The sequence below is a fragment of the Aquarana catesbeiana genome, linkage group LG07, assembly GCF_042186555.1.
Source record: "Aquarana catesbeiana isolate 2022-GZ linkage group LG07, ASM4218655v1, whole genome shotgun sequence".
Taxonomy (NCBI): Eukaryota; Metazoa; Chordata; class Amphibia; order Anura; family Ranidae; genus Aquarana; species Aquarana catesbeiana.
The window spans coordinates 293,030,747-293,046,014 of NC_133330.1; the positions used below are offsets into that span (position 1 = coordinate 293,030,747).

Genomic DNA, 15,268 nt, shown 5'->3' on the forward strand with positions numbered 1-15,268 from the left:
CCCCGCTCCAGCGGGGCTAATGTCCTACAGCCGGGTCACACTGCACTGTCTGTCTGTGCGCGCTCTCTCTCCCACCCAGCCGCCTGCACCGATGCCCCAAGACAGTGAATTGAGGGCCTCTGGACTGGTGTCCTAGCAACCAGGGACGCTTTTGCAGGAGAAAGCATGGTATTATAGACTCTGCTCTACTGACATCATCCACTGCCCTACTGACGCCATCCACTACTCTTTTTTTGGGTACACAAATGCTTTTGTTTTATTTAATCATGCCCCTTTAAGTCCCCCTACTGTTAATGCAATTTGGCCATAGCCACTGTTCACTGTAGAATACCTCATTACTACTCTCTTTGGGTAATCCAAAAGGTGTCCCAGGTATTTTACAATCCTATAGCGTGTACTACAAAAAAATTGCCATGCACCGCAAAAGTGTTCGGGTTTGGCTTGAAGAAAAGGTGGCAACCCTATCCTAACACAAAGTGTAACAGTTCCTTCACTTCCACTACAATCACTTCTTGTAGTTCTTCAGCCTACTGAGCTTCCAGTCTCTCTTTCTCTAGACTAGATGATTCGCTGTCACTGAATCCCTTGAGCTTCCAATCTTCACTGTAGTATCTTCCTCAAGCGTCACCCCCGCCTCTCTGCTGGGTCCCAAGCTTGGCACTCCAGATACTTCTCAAGCTTCCCTCCACTGGCCTGCTCGGTCCCCGGCTTGACACACAAGGCTGCTCTGCAAGCGTCACCTCCACTGGTTGGGTCCCTGGCTTGATACCTGCTAAAGTTTCCCGTAGACTTCTATTATATCCTGTGGGTTTGGTGCACTTTCTGAATGCAGGAGTTTTGGCGCACTTTCAGAAAGTGCACCACACCTGCAGGATATAATAAAAGTCTATAGCAAAGTGCAGCTAGACCAGGAAAGTTGCAGATGCACAGCGCTGCATCCAAGGTGTGGGTAAACCACAACAAATCAGTGTAAAGCAGCCTTGTAGGGTGCTCAGAACCGTAAGGATTCATTTGCATTTGCAGTTTGGGGGGTGGTAAAACCCCATAGTTAAGACATGTTTTTATCATCCCCTCTTCAATTGCATCCCCTTTAGCTGCAGTGTCCAGGGGTGTACACATGTCGCAGCCACAGCAGAAGTTATATACCCTGTCATGGTTGGTGGGTGTAGCACCTGCCAAGTATATATATATATATATATATATATATATATATATATATATATATATATATATATATATATACTGTATATAAAAAATTTTTTTTAGTGTTTATTTTTTAGACATTTTTTTTTTAAATTCTGTATTGCTTCTTGGATATATTGTTTGAACGAAAAGTAAATTGTAATTACAATAGTAATTTTCTTACATCACTCTTTCTACCATGTTTACAGTGTTCTCATTCATATATAACCTGTATGGTAACAAGAGGTTATCTCCTTTTTCCTTAGGCATCTGGGATCCAGAATCTTCTTTTCATACCATGAGGTGGTGCATGCTGTTGGCAGCTGCTGTCTTGGCTGTATCTGCAGACCCTATAATATATTTTCGAGAGCAGTTTGAGGATGGAGGTAAGAGGTATTTTGGGAGGGACAAATGAGGAGGAAAGAGGGACAGAGGGACTTTGTTTCAAATCAGGGACAGTCCCTCGAAATCAGGGACAATTGGGAGCTATGGGTAAAGTTAGATGAATAAATGTTGTCACCCTAAGACAGAAAGTGTGGTACTGGTAGAAAAACAAAAAGTATGAAAAATGAAAATCACTGGACCACCAGGGAAGTTGCCAGGAGCACCAGGGAAGCCCCCAGCATGTGGATGGCCAGGTATGTATCCCATGGCCATCCACATATAAAAAAAAATGCCCAATACATGCCAATCAGTTCCCACAAATGGGCACTGACTGGCACCATTACAGAAATAAAAAAATAAGTGATGCCCAGCAATGCCACCCACCAGTGTAATCAGTGCCACCCATCAGTGTCCCTCAGTGCCACCTATCAGTGCCCATCTGTGCTCATCAGTGCCCACCTATCAGTGACCATCAGTGCCCATCCGTGCCACCTATCAGTGCCACCCATAAGTACCCATCAGTGACACCCATAAGTACCCATCAGTGCCACCTATGAGTGCCCATCAGTGCCACCTATGAGTGCCCATCAGTGACGCATACCAGTGCCACCTATCAGTGCCCATCAGTGCCGCTTATCAGTGCCCATCAGTGCCGCCTATCAGAGCCCATCATCAGTGTCCATCAGTGCCACCTCATCAGTGCCACTTTATCGGTGCCCATTGGTGCCACCTTATCAGTGCCCGTCAGTGCAGCCATATCAGTGCCCATCATTGAAGAAGAAAACATACTTATTTACAAAAAAATTTAAGAGAAACAAAGAAAAACTTTTTTTTTTCAAAATTTTTGGTCTTTTTTTATTTGTTGCGCAAAAAATAAAAATCGCAGAGGTGATCAAATACCACCAAAAGAAAGCTCTATTTGTGGGAACAAAATGATAAAAAATTTGTTTGCATTAGCATGACCGCGCAATTGTCATTCAAATTGCGACAGCACTGAAAGCTGAAAATTGGCCTGGGCAGGAAGGTGTATAAGTGCCTGGTATTGAAGTGGTTAAAGGGGTTATAAACCCTCGTGTTTTTTTTTGTTTTTTTTTAAATAACAAACATGTCATACTTACCTCCACTGTGCAGTTTGTTTTGCACACAGTGGCCCCGATCCTCCTCTTCTGGAGTCACTTAGCGGCGCTGATGGCTCCTCGCATTGAGTGTCGGGGAAGGCTCTCCTAAGGTGGACACCCATACAGGCGCGCTCCCAAGTCCTGCATCTGTGTCCATTCACACAGAATGCAGGACTCGGCCCTGCCCCCCGGCGCTGCATCATTGGATTTGATTGACAGCAGCGGGAGCCAATGGATGCGCTGCTATCAATCCATCCAATCAGGACATGAGACACCAGCTAGAGTTGGTGTGCTCGTTCCCAGCCGGAGGATGACAGCCTTCAGGTAAGTAAAACGGGGGAGGGCCGTGGGGCTGCAGCACTGCAGAAGATTTTTCACCTTCATGCATAGAATGCATGAAGGTGAAAAACCATGAGGGTTTACAACCCCTTTGAGGCTGTCTATGGACCAGCCTTTCTCAACCTTTTCACCCAAGAGAAACCCTTGAAATAATTTTCAGGTCTCAGGGAACCCTGCTATTATCAAGTCATCGGGGGTCAGTGGGAAAAAATGCCCCTCACATCGTCAGTTAAAAACACTCCTCCTACAATACAAGAAAAATAGGAACTGCGCTCAGAGACTAAAAATAGCAGCTAACACTCACTAGACATATTGTGCAAATGTATAACAAATAAATAAATAGTGTAGCGCTCTGTACAATGTGAGAATATGAAGTGAATAGGTCAATTAACTGTCGATAAGACTGATGTAGTGATACAAAATCACATGATAATGTCCATCGACAATAATAGGTAATTCATAAAAAAACGTGCAGTGATCAAAAAATGTAAGGATTATAAATAGATAATCATATGAAAAATAGTCCACCCTGAAAATGAAATCACTGAAGTAGAAGAAAAGACACCCATGTGAGGGCACAAAAGGGTGTTGACTTCGCCTTTGATTGTGAAATCCACCACCACATGATAAGATTGGCACGCTTACCAGAGAGTGTAGACTCATATACCGATAAGTATTGAGTCAACCCAGCATGATCAGATGGATTGTTGGAGATCACCCGGCCATAACATGGATGGAGGAGTTTCACTTGAGGCAAACAGACTCCCAAAACCGACAGACATCACTAGGGAAGGCCACTCCCGAACATATAGAGAATTAACAGCCACACATAGTGTAAAACTGCATAAAATATTTAATATAAAAAGGAGTACACTTGCAAACATCCACTTGATTCAAGCAATAAAATCAAAGTTGGGTTCAGAAAGGGTTGCAATGACTCCACAAGCGTGACGAGCGGGTGATGCTCGTGGAGTCATTGCAATCCCCAAGTGAAACTCCTCCATCCATGTTATGGCCGGGTGATCTCCAACCATCCATCTGATCCTGCTGCATATTGGTATACCTCACGAACGCTCGTTTGACTCAATACTTATTGGTATATGAGTCCACACTCTCTGGTAAGCGTGCCAATCTTTTGATATGGTGGTGGATCTCACAATCAAAGGCAAAGTCAGAACCTTTTTATGCCCTCACATGGGTATCTTTTTTTCTTCTTCAGTGATTTCGTTTTCACAATGGACTATTTTTCATATGATTATCCATTTATAATCCTTACATTTTTTGATCACTGCACGTTCTTTCATTTATTACTTATTATTGTTGATGGACATTAATATTGTATTTTGTTGTATCACTACATCAGTCTTTTTGACAGTTCATTCATCTACTCACTCCTCCTACAATGGTGGTCAGAAAGCCCCCCTTACAGACAGCTATAAAGATCATTGGTGTCCTGGCACTACCAAGTGGCACTGGACCTGGAGCTATCCAGGCACCCTCAGATGGAAAGTCAGTCAACCACACTTTAAGGAATACTTAGCAACCTCTGGAGGAACCCTAGAGTTCCACAGAACCCTGGTAGAGAATGGCTGCTCTAGATTGTAGAGAATTGGTTAGAGATACAAAGGGACTTTCTTCAGACCAATTCTTAATCATCCATTAACTTGAGAGACTGATGGGCCAGAACTATATTGCATGTAGCTATTTGGCATTCAACAATCAGTAACAGGCTTCAGACTGTCTCCAGAACCCTCCAGAAAATAATTCACTCTGGCAAATCTAAAAGAAATTGACCCCTTGTTCTCCTGGTAACCCTTTAAAGTTACAAGGCAGCAACATTTACATTTTTAGAATGTATCTGGAAAATCATACCTGCCTGCATACTGATAGGTATCCTGAAATGAAAGAATACTCCTAATAAAGGTTTCCCTTTCTTAGCAACAAAACTTTGCATCTATGTCATCATTAAAATTGCTTTGGACAAGCACGTTAAAGTTTTGATGGTGAACCACACACATCTAGACTGTCATTTGTTGGCTCTGTTTGAATCCTTCAGTTTCATGTATGCTATGTATGCGTTCTTTTCAGATGAGTGGCAGAACAGGTGGGTTGAATCCAAAAGTAAACCTGATTATGGCAAGTGGCAGCTGAGTGCTGGCAAATTCTGGGGTGACCCCGAAAAGGATAAAGGTAAGCTTCACATGACAATTATTGGACTCAAAGAGCAATGAGGATGTTTATACTTAAGTAATCTACAGGAATCATTCAGATGTTATTTTATTGTTTTTATCATTTTATTGTTGACATTGAAGAATCATTTCTGAATGGTTAGGATGGGTAACACATTTTGGCCTTCGCTTTATTAATGTGATATCATTCAGGACATTTTAATGATTGTCTCCCCACCTGCTAATAAAGTCCAACTTCAGTCAACATGTTTTATTTTGTGGAGTAAGGAAGGCTTTTTTTTATAGTCTCTACTGGGGAGATTTTCCTTCATCAAGTAAGTAATAGTAAATCTCTCAGATGTGGAAAAAGACAAAAAATTGAAAATTTCCTATCAAATGCTTACCGTAATTTTCCTTTCCTAATAGGCTCCATGGCAGCATATTTGTGGGAAATAACTCGCCATACACACCCGGGTGGGCAAATGCTGAGCAAAGAAAGCAAAATTAATTTAACACCGTCAACCAACAGTACTTGCAAACCAAAATTAACAGATGATAAGGCAGCTGGTTCAACACAGTAGTGAGACACAAATGTGTTGATAGAAGACCAGGAAGCCGCTCTACAGATTATTTCAGGAGCGACATGTCGAGAAGCTGCCTAAGAGGTCGAGATACTCCGAGTTGAGTGTGCTGTCACTGCTTCTGGAGGAGCCAAGCCCTTCGCTTTATAAGCCCTTTGAATGGTCTGTATGATCCATGCAGCAATGGATGTAACCGAAGCCCGCATTCCTTTGTTTTTCCCGTGGAGAAGGATGAAAAGAAAGTCCGATTGTCTAGGGGAGCCGTGACTTGAAGGTATTGTTTAAGAGTGTGCCACACATCAAGGGGGTGGACATCTTGAATTTCCGTTGACCTAAAGGTGGGAAGCACAATGTCTTGATTTTCATGAAAAATTCTGGTCACTTTAGGGTTTGACCCCAGCATGGGAATTAACACTGCTCTGTCTGGAAAAAAGTTAGAAAAGGCTCCTTTGAACCCAGGTTTCTGATTTCAGATACTCTTTTTGCTGAAGTAACAGCCACCAGGAAGGTGGTCTTGAGTGTAATATCTTTCACTGAGAGGGGTTTGTCAGGATCTGATCCGAGCTTAGTAAGGAAATCCAGAACAAGAGAGAGATGCCACTTGGGGAACCTTGGATTCCTCTGAGGCCTAAGCCTGATAGCACCTTTAAAGAACTGGCGAACAAGGGAGTGATTAGCCCATGAAACTCCCATGAATGCCGAGATCGCAGATACTTGTACCCAAAGTGAGCTCACTGCTAGGGACAGGTCTAGACCTGATTGTAGGAAGCTAAGAACATCCTGGACTGTCGGGGCGTTGCAAGGGTTAGGCCTGGAAGACATGTGGTCCGTGAACCTGGTCCATATAGGTTCATAGACCCTGTTGGTGCTTTTCCTTCTGGCATTAAAGAGGGTCGGAATGGCCTCTTCTGGACAACCTAGAGCCTCGAGCCTTCCCCTCTCAAGAACTGAACCCTGAGGTGCAGGTGAGGACAGGGGTGCAGAGTTGTGCCCGGAGATAGTAGATCCAGCCTGAGTGGCAGGGGAATTAAGTCCCGATAACTGAGGAGTGTCAAGAGAGGAAACCATGGCCTGTTGGGCCAGAAAGGAGTTACCGCTATGACTTCCACCTTTTCCCGTTCTGAGCCTCCGGAGAAACTGGAGTATCACTGGCACCGGAGAAAAGGCGTAAGCCTTGTGGAACCTCCACTGGTCCGAGAGAGCATCTATCCCATATGCCCGACGGTCTGGGAACCTCGAGTAATACTTGGTCAACTTGCACAGAGGTCGACTTCTGGAGACACCCCCAGGGTCAGGAGCCATTTGAACACCTGTTTGTGGAGAGACCACTCGTTGTTCTTCATCTGAACATGAGAAAGGAAGTCCGCCTGTACAGTCTGGATCCCAGGTATGTAAACTACTGAGATGTTGGACAAGTTCCTTTGAGCCCAGCTCATGATTGGCTCCACCTCCTGTAGTAGGAACCAGCTGCGGGTTCCACCCTGCTTCCTTATGTAGGCCACCGTGGTTGTATTGGCCAACCTGAGCATCACTGAGGAGTTCTTTGTTAGATGATGGAACACTAGAAGTGCCTGTAAGGCAGCCCACAGTTCCAGGATGTTGGACACAATCCCGAGAGAAGGGAAATTCCATCTGCCCTGTGCTACTTCTGATAGGCAATGAGTGCCCCAGCCCCTGTTGCTGGCATCTGAGGTTATCGTGACCCATGTGATGGGAATGATCGAGTGGCAATTGCGAAGATTTTTCCCCTGGAGCCACCAAAAGATAGATGCTCTCATAGCTGGAGAAAGGTGGATGCGCTGGCTCCTGCTGTTGAACCTCCATTGTTGGGGGAACCCTTTTTGGAAGGGCCCTGTGTACCACTGTGCCCACTCCACCATGGGAATAGTAGCTGCCATGGTGCCAATCACCTTCAGACACTGGAGGGCAGAGAGATAAGACGAAGCGAGGGCTGAGCTGATTCTGTCTTGGACTACTACAATCTTCTCTTCGGGCAGCGAGATGAAGCCCTCCACCGTGTTGAAGTGAGCTACGAGAAACACGAGGGACTGTGTGGGTTCCAAGTGGCTCTTCTCTATATTCAGAAGCCACCCAAACTCCTGAAGGGTGGAGATGACCAGGCACCTGTGCTCTAAAAGTTGACTTTTGCTTTGAGCTAGGAGAAGGAGGTCATCTAGGTAGTGATGAAGATGAACCCCTTTGACTCAGAGCAAAGTCACAACAGCTAACAAGACCTTGGAGAAGACACGAAGTGATGTTGTTAGACCGAAGGGGAGACGGGTGAATTGTAAGTGCTGTTTGCCTACTGCAAAGCGAAGAAATTATTGAAAGTCCGCTGCCACCGGAATGTGGAAGTAGGAGTCTTTCAGATCGATTGACACCAACCAGTCTCCTGGATGGACCGACTGCTGGATCGTAAGTAAAAACACCATCTTGAACTTTTCTTTTCAGATGAAGTGGTTGAGATAGGTCAAATCTATGACTGGTCTCCGTTGTGCCATTCTTTTTCTGTACCATTAACAGAGGAGAATACATGCCCTTCGCCATCCAGAATGGGAATGGCTGCGCCTTGATCCAACAAAGAGCTTACATAGGCTAATAGGATCTGCTTTTTTTCCTCTGAACATGGAAAAGTCGTGGGAATGAACCTGAGCCTGGGGGGGCGACTGCTGAAGACCAAGGTGTGACCTGAGGAGACCGTTTTGACGGTCCAGAAGTCCTGGATTGAGGCCTCCCAGACATGCCAAAAGTGGAGAAGACGAGCCCCCACCTGGCATGCCTGAGCGGGCCCAATCTCAAAAAGACTTGTTGGAATCCCGGTTGCCAGAAGAACCATCCTTTGCGGGTTTCTTAAATGAAGACTGTCTAGCTTTCCAGGATCTTGAAAACTCCCAGCCAGGCCTGTAACTGCGCGCCTCTCTTGCGCGATCGGTATTCTGTCTTTTCAGGAAAAGAGCGTCTCTGGCCCTGTAAGCGCCAAACCTAAGGGAGGAACCCCGACTTACCACCCGTGGCCCGGAATATGGTGCTGTCTAGTTTGTTGCCAAAGAGGGAGGTACCATCAAATGGGATTCTGCACCAAACCTGCTTAGAGGCTGGGTCAGCCAACCATGGTCGGAGCCACAAGGCACGTCGAGCTGTAGCCGCCCACATAATAACCCGAGCCACAAGGCAGATAACATCAATGTAAGCCTCCCCAAGAAAGGCGGTGGCCATTCTGAGTTCTTGGACAGGTGAGCTTCTGGCCACCTCACTGGAGATGCCTCTGAGAGTTTCATCAATGCTGTCCGACCAGGATTCCATAGCTTTAGATACTGCAGCTAAGGCTAGGACTGGCTTGCAGGCCATGCCTGCCATTAGGTAGATCTGCTTCAGATCGGAATCAATCCTCCTTTCCAAGGAATCTTTAAAGGAGACCGTGTCTTCCAGAGGAAGGGTCACATATCTGAGCAACCTCATCAGTGCTGTGTCCACCAAAGGGGCCGATTCGAGATGCTTAACCTGTTCCTCCCTGAAGGGATACAGTTTAAGGATTTTAGATTGCATGGAACTCTTCTTGTCTATTTTGCCCCACTCATCAGAGATGATGTCGCCCATTTCAGTAAGGTAGGGGAAATACTGGTGCTCCTTATTAAGCTGCTTGAAGAATTTTCTCTGATTCGGAGGAGAAGTTACAGGATCTTCCCAATTCAAGGCTTCTGGGCCGAGAGGAACACCCATACACACACACACCGGACTGGCAGATAATGGACGCCTGCTGACAGCTAGGCAATCTGACCCGTGCGCGCTTGCCAGCCATTGGCCAGGCTTCCAGCTCTTCTTTCGCTACTCTGCTCATACCCTGCTTAACAGTCAAGGCTTATTGGAGGAAATGACACCGTGTCGCTCGGCCGATCCTGATCGCAGGGGAGTCGTCTTCAGGTAGGAGAACTAATGACTTGGTCCTACGGAGGAGGACAAAAAAGGAACGCGGCTGGTAGCCCAGAGCAAAGATTTATGGGAAAAGTGTCCTATAGGGTAGTTATGGAAGTGGGGCTAACCCACACGTATGCTGCCATGGAGCCTGTCAGGAAAGACATTTTTAGGAGAGAGAGGTATAAATATAGATTCTTTTCTATTGGTGTTTGGGCCTTCCTGTTCCAGTAATGATGACATCCCCCCCTTCCCTATTTCTTTTATGGGACTCTTGATGTCCCAATAAAGAGAACCTGTCATTACAGTTTGCTATCACATAGGGGGGTGGTAGCTTTAAAGTTAGGTTAAAAAAACCTATAAAATAAAACAACACACAAAAAAAGTTAGTCACATGAACGAACATAAATGTAGGCGGCCAGTGCACCTACGTACAAAAACAATGATTGAGCCACACATATCAGATTTTACCGCAAAGGTTGGAAAGAGAGCAGTATTTCCAGGGTCATAATTCATGGATAACTTTAAACTGATAACCTATAAAGGCTTTTAAACCACCGCATATGGACAATTTGGGGTACCAAAGTTTGTTGAAGTTTGATAAGCATGCAGTTTAAAGGCTTGACATGTTTGGTATCTATTTAATCTTCACAAACTCATCTTCTATAGTTTACCAAAAAAATTGAGTAATATTAGGTTTGATTTACTGAAACTTGAAAGTGCAAAATCTGGTGCAGCTATGCATTGTAGCCAATCAGCTTCTAACTTCAGCTTGATCAATTAAGCTTTGACAAAAAAACCTGGAAACTGATTGGGTTCTATTCAGAGATGCACTAGATTTTGCACTCCCCAGTTTTAGTAAATCAACCCAATTGTGTTCATGTGCTCGAAAATTGATTTCAGTGTATATTTTACAGAAAATTTGCATTTGATAAACATGTGTGCTAACAGAATGTCACATAAAAAAATTGAAACTACCACCATTTTCTTCTCCAGGGTCTGTATTTGCTTTCAGAAAATATATAATGTTTGGGGGGTTAACTAATCATCAGGCCTAAAATGAGCATTTTAACATGTCCAAAAACCGAAAAAAAAAAAAGAAAAAGTTGTTAATGCACATTTTTTAACATCTTCTGAAAAGGTAACTAATATGCCAGGATTATATATTTTCCATAGAATGGTATACCAAAACTAATGAAACACTTAAGGCCTCATTCACACAGAAAACCAGTTATGGTGCTGCAAATATTTTGAGTTAAACTGGGATCCCAGGTGTGTTGGCCAGTTGCAGTCAGTAAATCTGTACAAAGCAATGCCAGGCTTACAGTGGCTACAGCTTTCCCTGGGACGAGCCACCTGCATCCAAGTTCAATCATCTGTCTCTAACCGAAGGTAGAACAAGCAACCACCAGCAGACATCTGCAGGTACTGTCAGCCTGTCATTTCTTGGTACAGGCTTGCTGGCTGCAGCTGCCTGCACACAGCTGGGATACTGGCTGCAGTTTCCTGCAAGATACTTACCACAGCATGGCTGATTTGGCTCTTTGAATAAGGCCTTATACAGTATTTTTTTTTTATGTTTATGTTTTTTAAATATGTGCAAATAATTGTACTGTTAATTTAGTATTATTTCTCCTTAACTTGGCATTATTTATAACACAAGTTAAAAGTATACTTTTGGAATGCCATTGCTGCCAGGTATACAGACTACTCAAGACTGGAAGTACTATGCTCTGTCAGCTCGGTTTGAGCCAATCAGCAATGAGAACCAGAGTTTGGTGATACAGTTCACTGTTAAACATGAGCAAGGAATTGATTGCGGAGGAGGCTACGTGAAGTTATATCCTGCAGACACAAACCAAGAGCAGATACATGGGGACACTTTATATTGTATTATGTTTGGTGAGTAGCTCCTTTATGGGAAGAATTTGCTTCAAAATTTAGCTACCCTTGATAGTGTTCTGTTTGTGACATGAGCCAAAAAGTGGCCATAGGCATGTAAATCCCTCAGCTAAAGGCCATGACAAATCTATTCATTTACTAATCAAATGATGTGGTTCATGAACTGTGAGATGTTCGTTCTTCTCCATAAAAAAGGTAATAACTGGTGATTGGTTTAGAAGAGAGTGAAAGAAAAATTGATGATGCTTGAAAATTCTTAGTATCATTATGCTGTTAACCTTACATGACCAGATTGTCATGAAGAATATATAGATCTGTTTTACATCTGTCAGGCCATGCACTGCCCAACAAATGAACCTGGTTCAGTCTAAAAAGTAACAAAATAGTAACAACAGTGCCGAAGTGCAAGCACCTTGCAGTGCCTGCTAGTAAATTTTTTTAGTCTTCAAACTGATTTATTTGTCCTTGTGGGGCCTGTAGGTTCCTATCCCAAGTTTCAGGCTCGTACACGCGATCAGAAAATTGCACGAAAAATACTGCTTCCACAAGCAATCGTGCGATAATCTGATTGTTGGTACACATCTTGACAGGTCGTGCGAAAATATCCAATGGGACAAGCGCAAAAAGTGTTCTTGTATGATACCAGATCGTACAATACTTTTTGTCCGAAAATACAATACAAATATACTACAACACATTACATCACTTCCGATTTTTTTATTCTGTTGTATGAGAATTTTTGTAACTTTAGTAACCTCTTCATTTTCGATATGGAGACTAGCATGCAAAAAACAAATACAGACAATCATTCGTCCGATAATCTCATTGTGTGTGCCAGACATATAGTAATGCCCCGTACACACGATTGGATTTTCCGACAACAAATGTTGGATGTGAGCTTGTCGGAAAGTCCAACCTTGTGTATGCTCCATAGAACATTTGTTGTCGGAATTTCCGGCAACAAATGTTTGAGAGCAGGTTCTCAAATTTTCCGACAACAAAACTTGTTTTGGAAATTCAGAGCGTGTGTACACAATTCCGACGCACAGAAGTCCACACATGCTCGAAATCAAGCAGAAGAGCCGCACTGGCTATTAAACTTCATTTTTCTTGGCTCGTTGTATGTGTTGTACGTCACTGCGTTCTTTTTTTTTATAAATTCTTTATTTTTGAATAACATATAATACATTCCACATAAAATGTTTCACATAGTCTTCATTTCCTCTCTTACTTCTCCAATTATCGTAATCTAACAACGTGGTACATTTTCTTTTTAGGTGGAACTGAATTACATCTACCTGATAAACATATATTATTTCCCTTTTCTCCCAACTTATCCCCTATATCAACCCCCACCCCCACAAAAAAAAAAAAAAAAAAAAAGAAAAAAAGGGGGGGGGGAGTTCCCCCCGGAGATGCCCCCTCCTCACTCCTGTCTAATCGCACGTACTTTACTTTGCCTGTTCTCTACTTCTGTAGTCCAGGAAGGGAGACTATATCCTCAAATATTTCTCATCTTGTTCTTTCAACATCAAGGTCACATTTTCCATTTGTTGGATTTCCATAATCCTGACCCACCACTGTGTTTTAGTCGGAGGGACTGAGCTCTTCCATAAAGCCGGTATACAGGCCTTCGCTGCCGTGAGAAGGTGTTTAAGTAAAGAATTCTTATATTTTCCCACCGACAGGGGAACAACATTTAACAGGAAAGCGGCCGGATTATTCCCAAGAGATACACCCGTAATTTCTTTAATCGTTTCTTCCACCATCTCCCAAAAATCCTTGATCTTCTCACATTCCCAAAATATGTGCAGCATAGTACCCTCCCCTCTCGTACAACGCCAGCACCTATCTGAGGTATGTGGGAATATTTTATGTAACACGGATGGTGTTCTATACCACCTAGTGAGGATTTTATATCCTCCCTCTTGGTATCTGCTAGCAATCGATGTCTTATGTGTGGATTTCAGAATTTTAACCTTCTGACTTTGGGAGAACATTACCCCCATCTCTCTCTCCCATGCCTGAATAAAATTAAGCTCCTGAGGGGCTTCTTGGTTCGTTAATACCTCGTAGCAATGTGATAATGAGTGCCTCATACTCTCTCCCTCTAAACACCTCTGTTCAAAACGGGATAACTCCCGAATCACTGGGTAAGTTTTAATTTTCGAGCGGATAAAGGCTCCTAGCTGCATTAGCCTAAAATAGTCTAAATCAGGTGACACTTCTCCCTCTATCTCACCTCTTGTCATCAGGCGATTGCCCCTAGAAAAATGAACAATCCTGATTCTTCCCCTTTGTTTTAATACCTCATAACTCCGATCTAGTAGACCAGGTTGGAAATCTGGTGCACCCAGTACTGGAGTCATAGGGCTTGGGTAAGCTGAGAGATTTGTCTTTTTGAAAATCATGTTGATGGTGCAGATAGTTGCACCTATCAATGGATGTTTTTTCACTTTTGTAGGTATTTTTGATTTAGCTATCCATGCCAGACCCTCTAGAGGAATTTTAACTGTCGCTTGTTCTAATTGTACATGTGGTTTCCTCTCACGAGCACACCATTCCATCACTCTTGCTAATTGCGACGCTTCCTGGTATTTCACTGGGTCTGGGAAACCAATACCTCCTTTTTCTTTTGGGAGCACTAAGATGTTTCTCCTTACTCTAGCTGGTTTCCTTGCCCAAATGAATCTCAGAAACCTTGATCGAAGGTCCTTCAGGAAGTGCGAAGGGATCTTTATTGGCAGAGTTTGTAATAAGTAAAGAAGTCTAGGCATCACATTCATCTTTATGATATTATTCCTACCAAACCAAGTAAAGATCACTCTATCCCATCTCCTGAAATCCTGTTTAATTTGTCTTAACATCGGAGCATAATTTAATTCAAACACTCTGTTAAGCTTCTTAGGAATTTTAGTCCCCAAATAATTTATATGGGAGTCTGTCCACTTAAAATTGAATTGGGACTTTATCTGTTGTATTTCAGATGCCTTTATTTCCAACCCCATAGCTTCGGATTTAGTGTAGTTCACTTTATAGTTTGCTAATTCCCCATAGCTATTTATTTCCCTTAAGAGGGACGGAAGAGATATAATTGGGGAAGATATGAAAAATATCAAATCATCAGCATATGCTGCCAATTTGTACTCCTCTCTTTCTGTCTTGATGCCATTAATATTGGGATTGGCACGTATCTTCCTTAAAAAGGGTTCCAGTGTAAGAATAAAAATAATAGACGATAGGGGACAGCCCTGCCGTGTTCCATTATGTATCCTGAAGGGTTCCGACAGTCTGTCATTTACCTTAACCCTTGCACTCGGGATTGAGTAAAGGTTTGAGAGCCAGCTTAACATTCCCTCTCCCAATCCAATGTGTTGTAGGGTGGCCTTGAGAAAGATCCAGTCCACTCTATCGAATGCTTTTTCTGCATCAGCTGAAAACAATATTAAGGGTTTTTGTGCAATGTAAATTGCATTGATTACTCTCTGCGTGTTTTCCCTCCCCTCCCTACCGGCTGTAAATCCCACTTGGTCTGGATGTATCAATTTAGGAATAAACTCTTCTATTCTACTCGCTAGAATTTTAGAAAAAAATTTTAAGTCCACATTTAGTAGTGCAATTGGTCGGTAACTGGGGCATTGAGAGGGATCCTTTCCCTCCTTCGGGATTACCGCTATATGTG

The 15,268-nt window shown here is 43.3% G+C and overlaps 1 protein-coding gene across 1 annotated transcript in view; it reads left to right on the forward strand.

The window, feature by feature from the left end:
- Positions 1-1,480: 1,480 nt before the first annotated feature.
- LOC141102565 (calreticulin-like) overlaps positions 1,481-15,268 on the forward strand; it is a 62,568-nt gene continuing 48,780 nt past the window's right edge. Inside the window, exons 1-3 of the mRNA XM_073591478.1 lie at positions 1,481-1,568; positions 5,112-5,213; positions 11,383-11,586. Coding sequence (XP_073447579.1) covers positions 1,481-1,568; positions 5,112-5,213; positions 11,383-11,586 — 394 coding nt within the window. The remainder of the gene's footprint in view (positions 1,569-5,111; positions 5,214-11,382; positions 11,587-15,268) is intronic.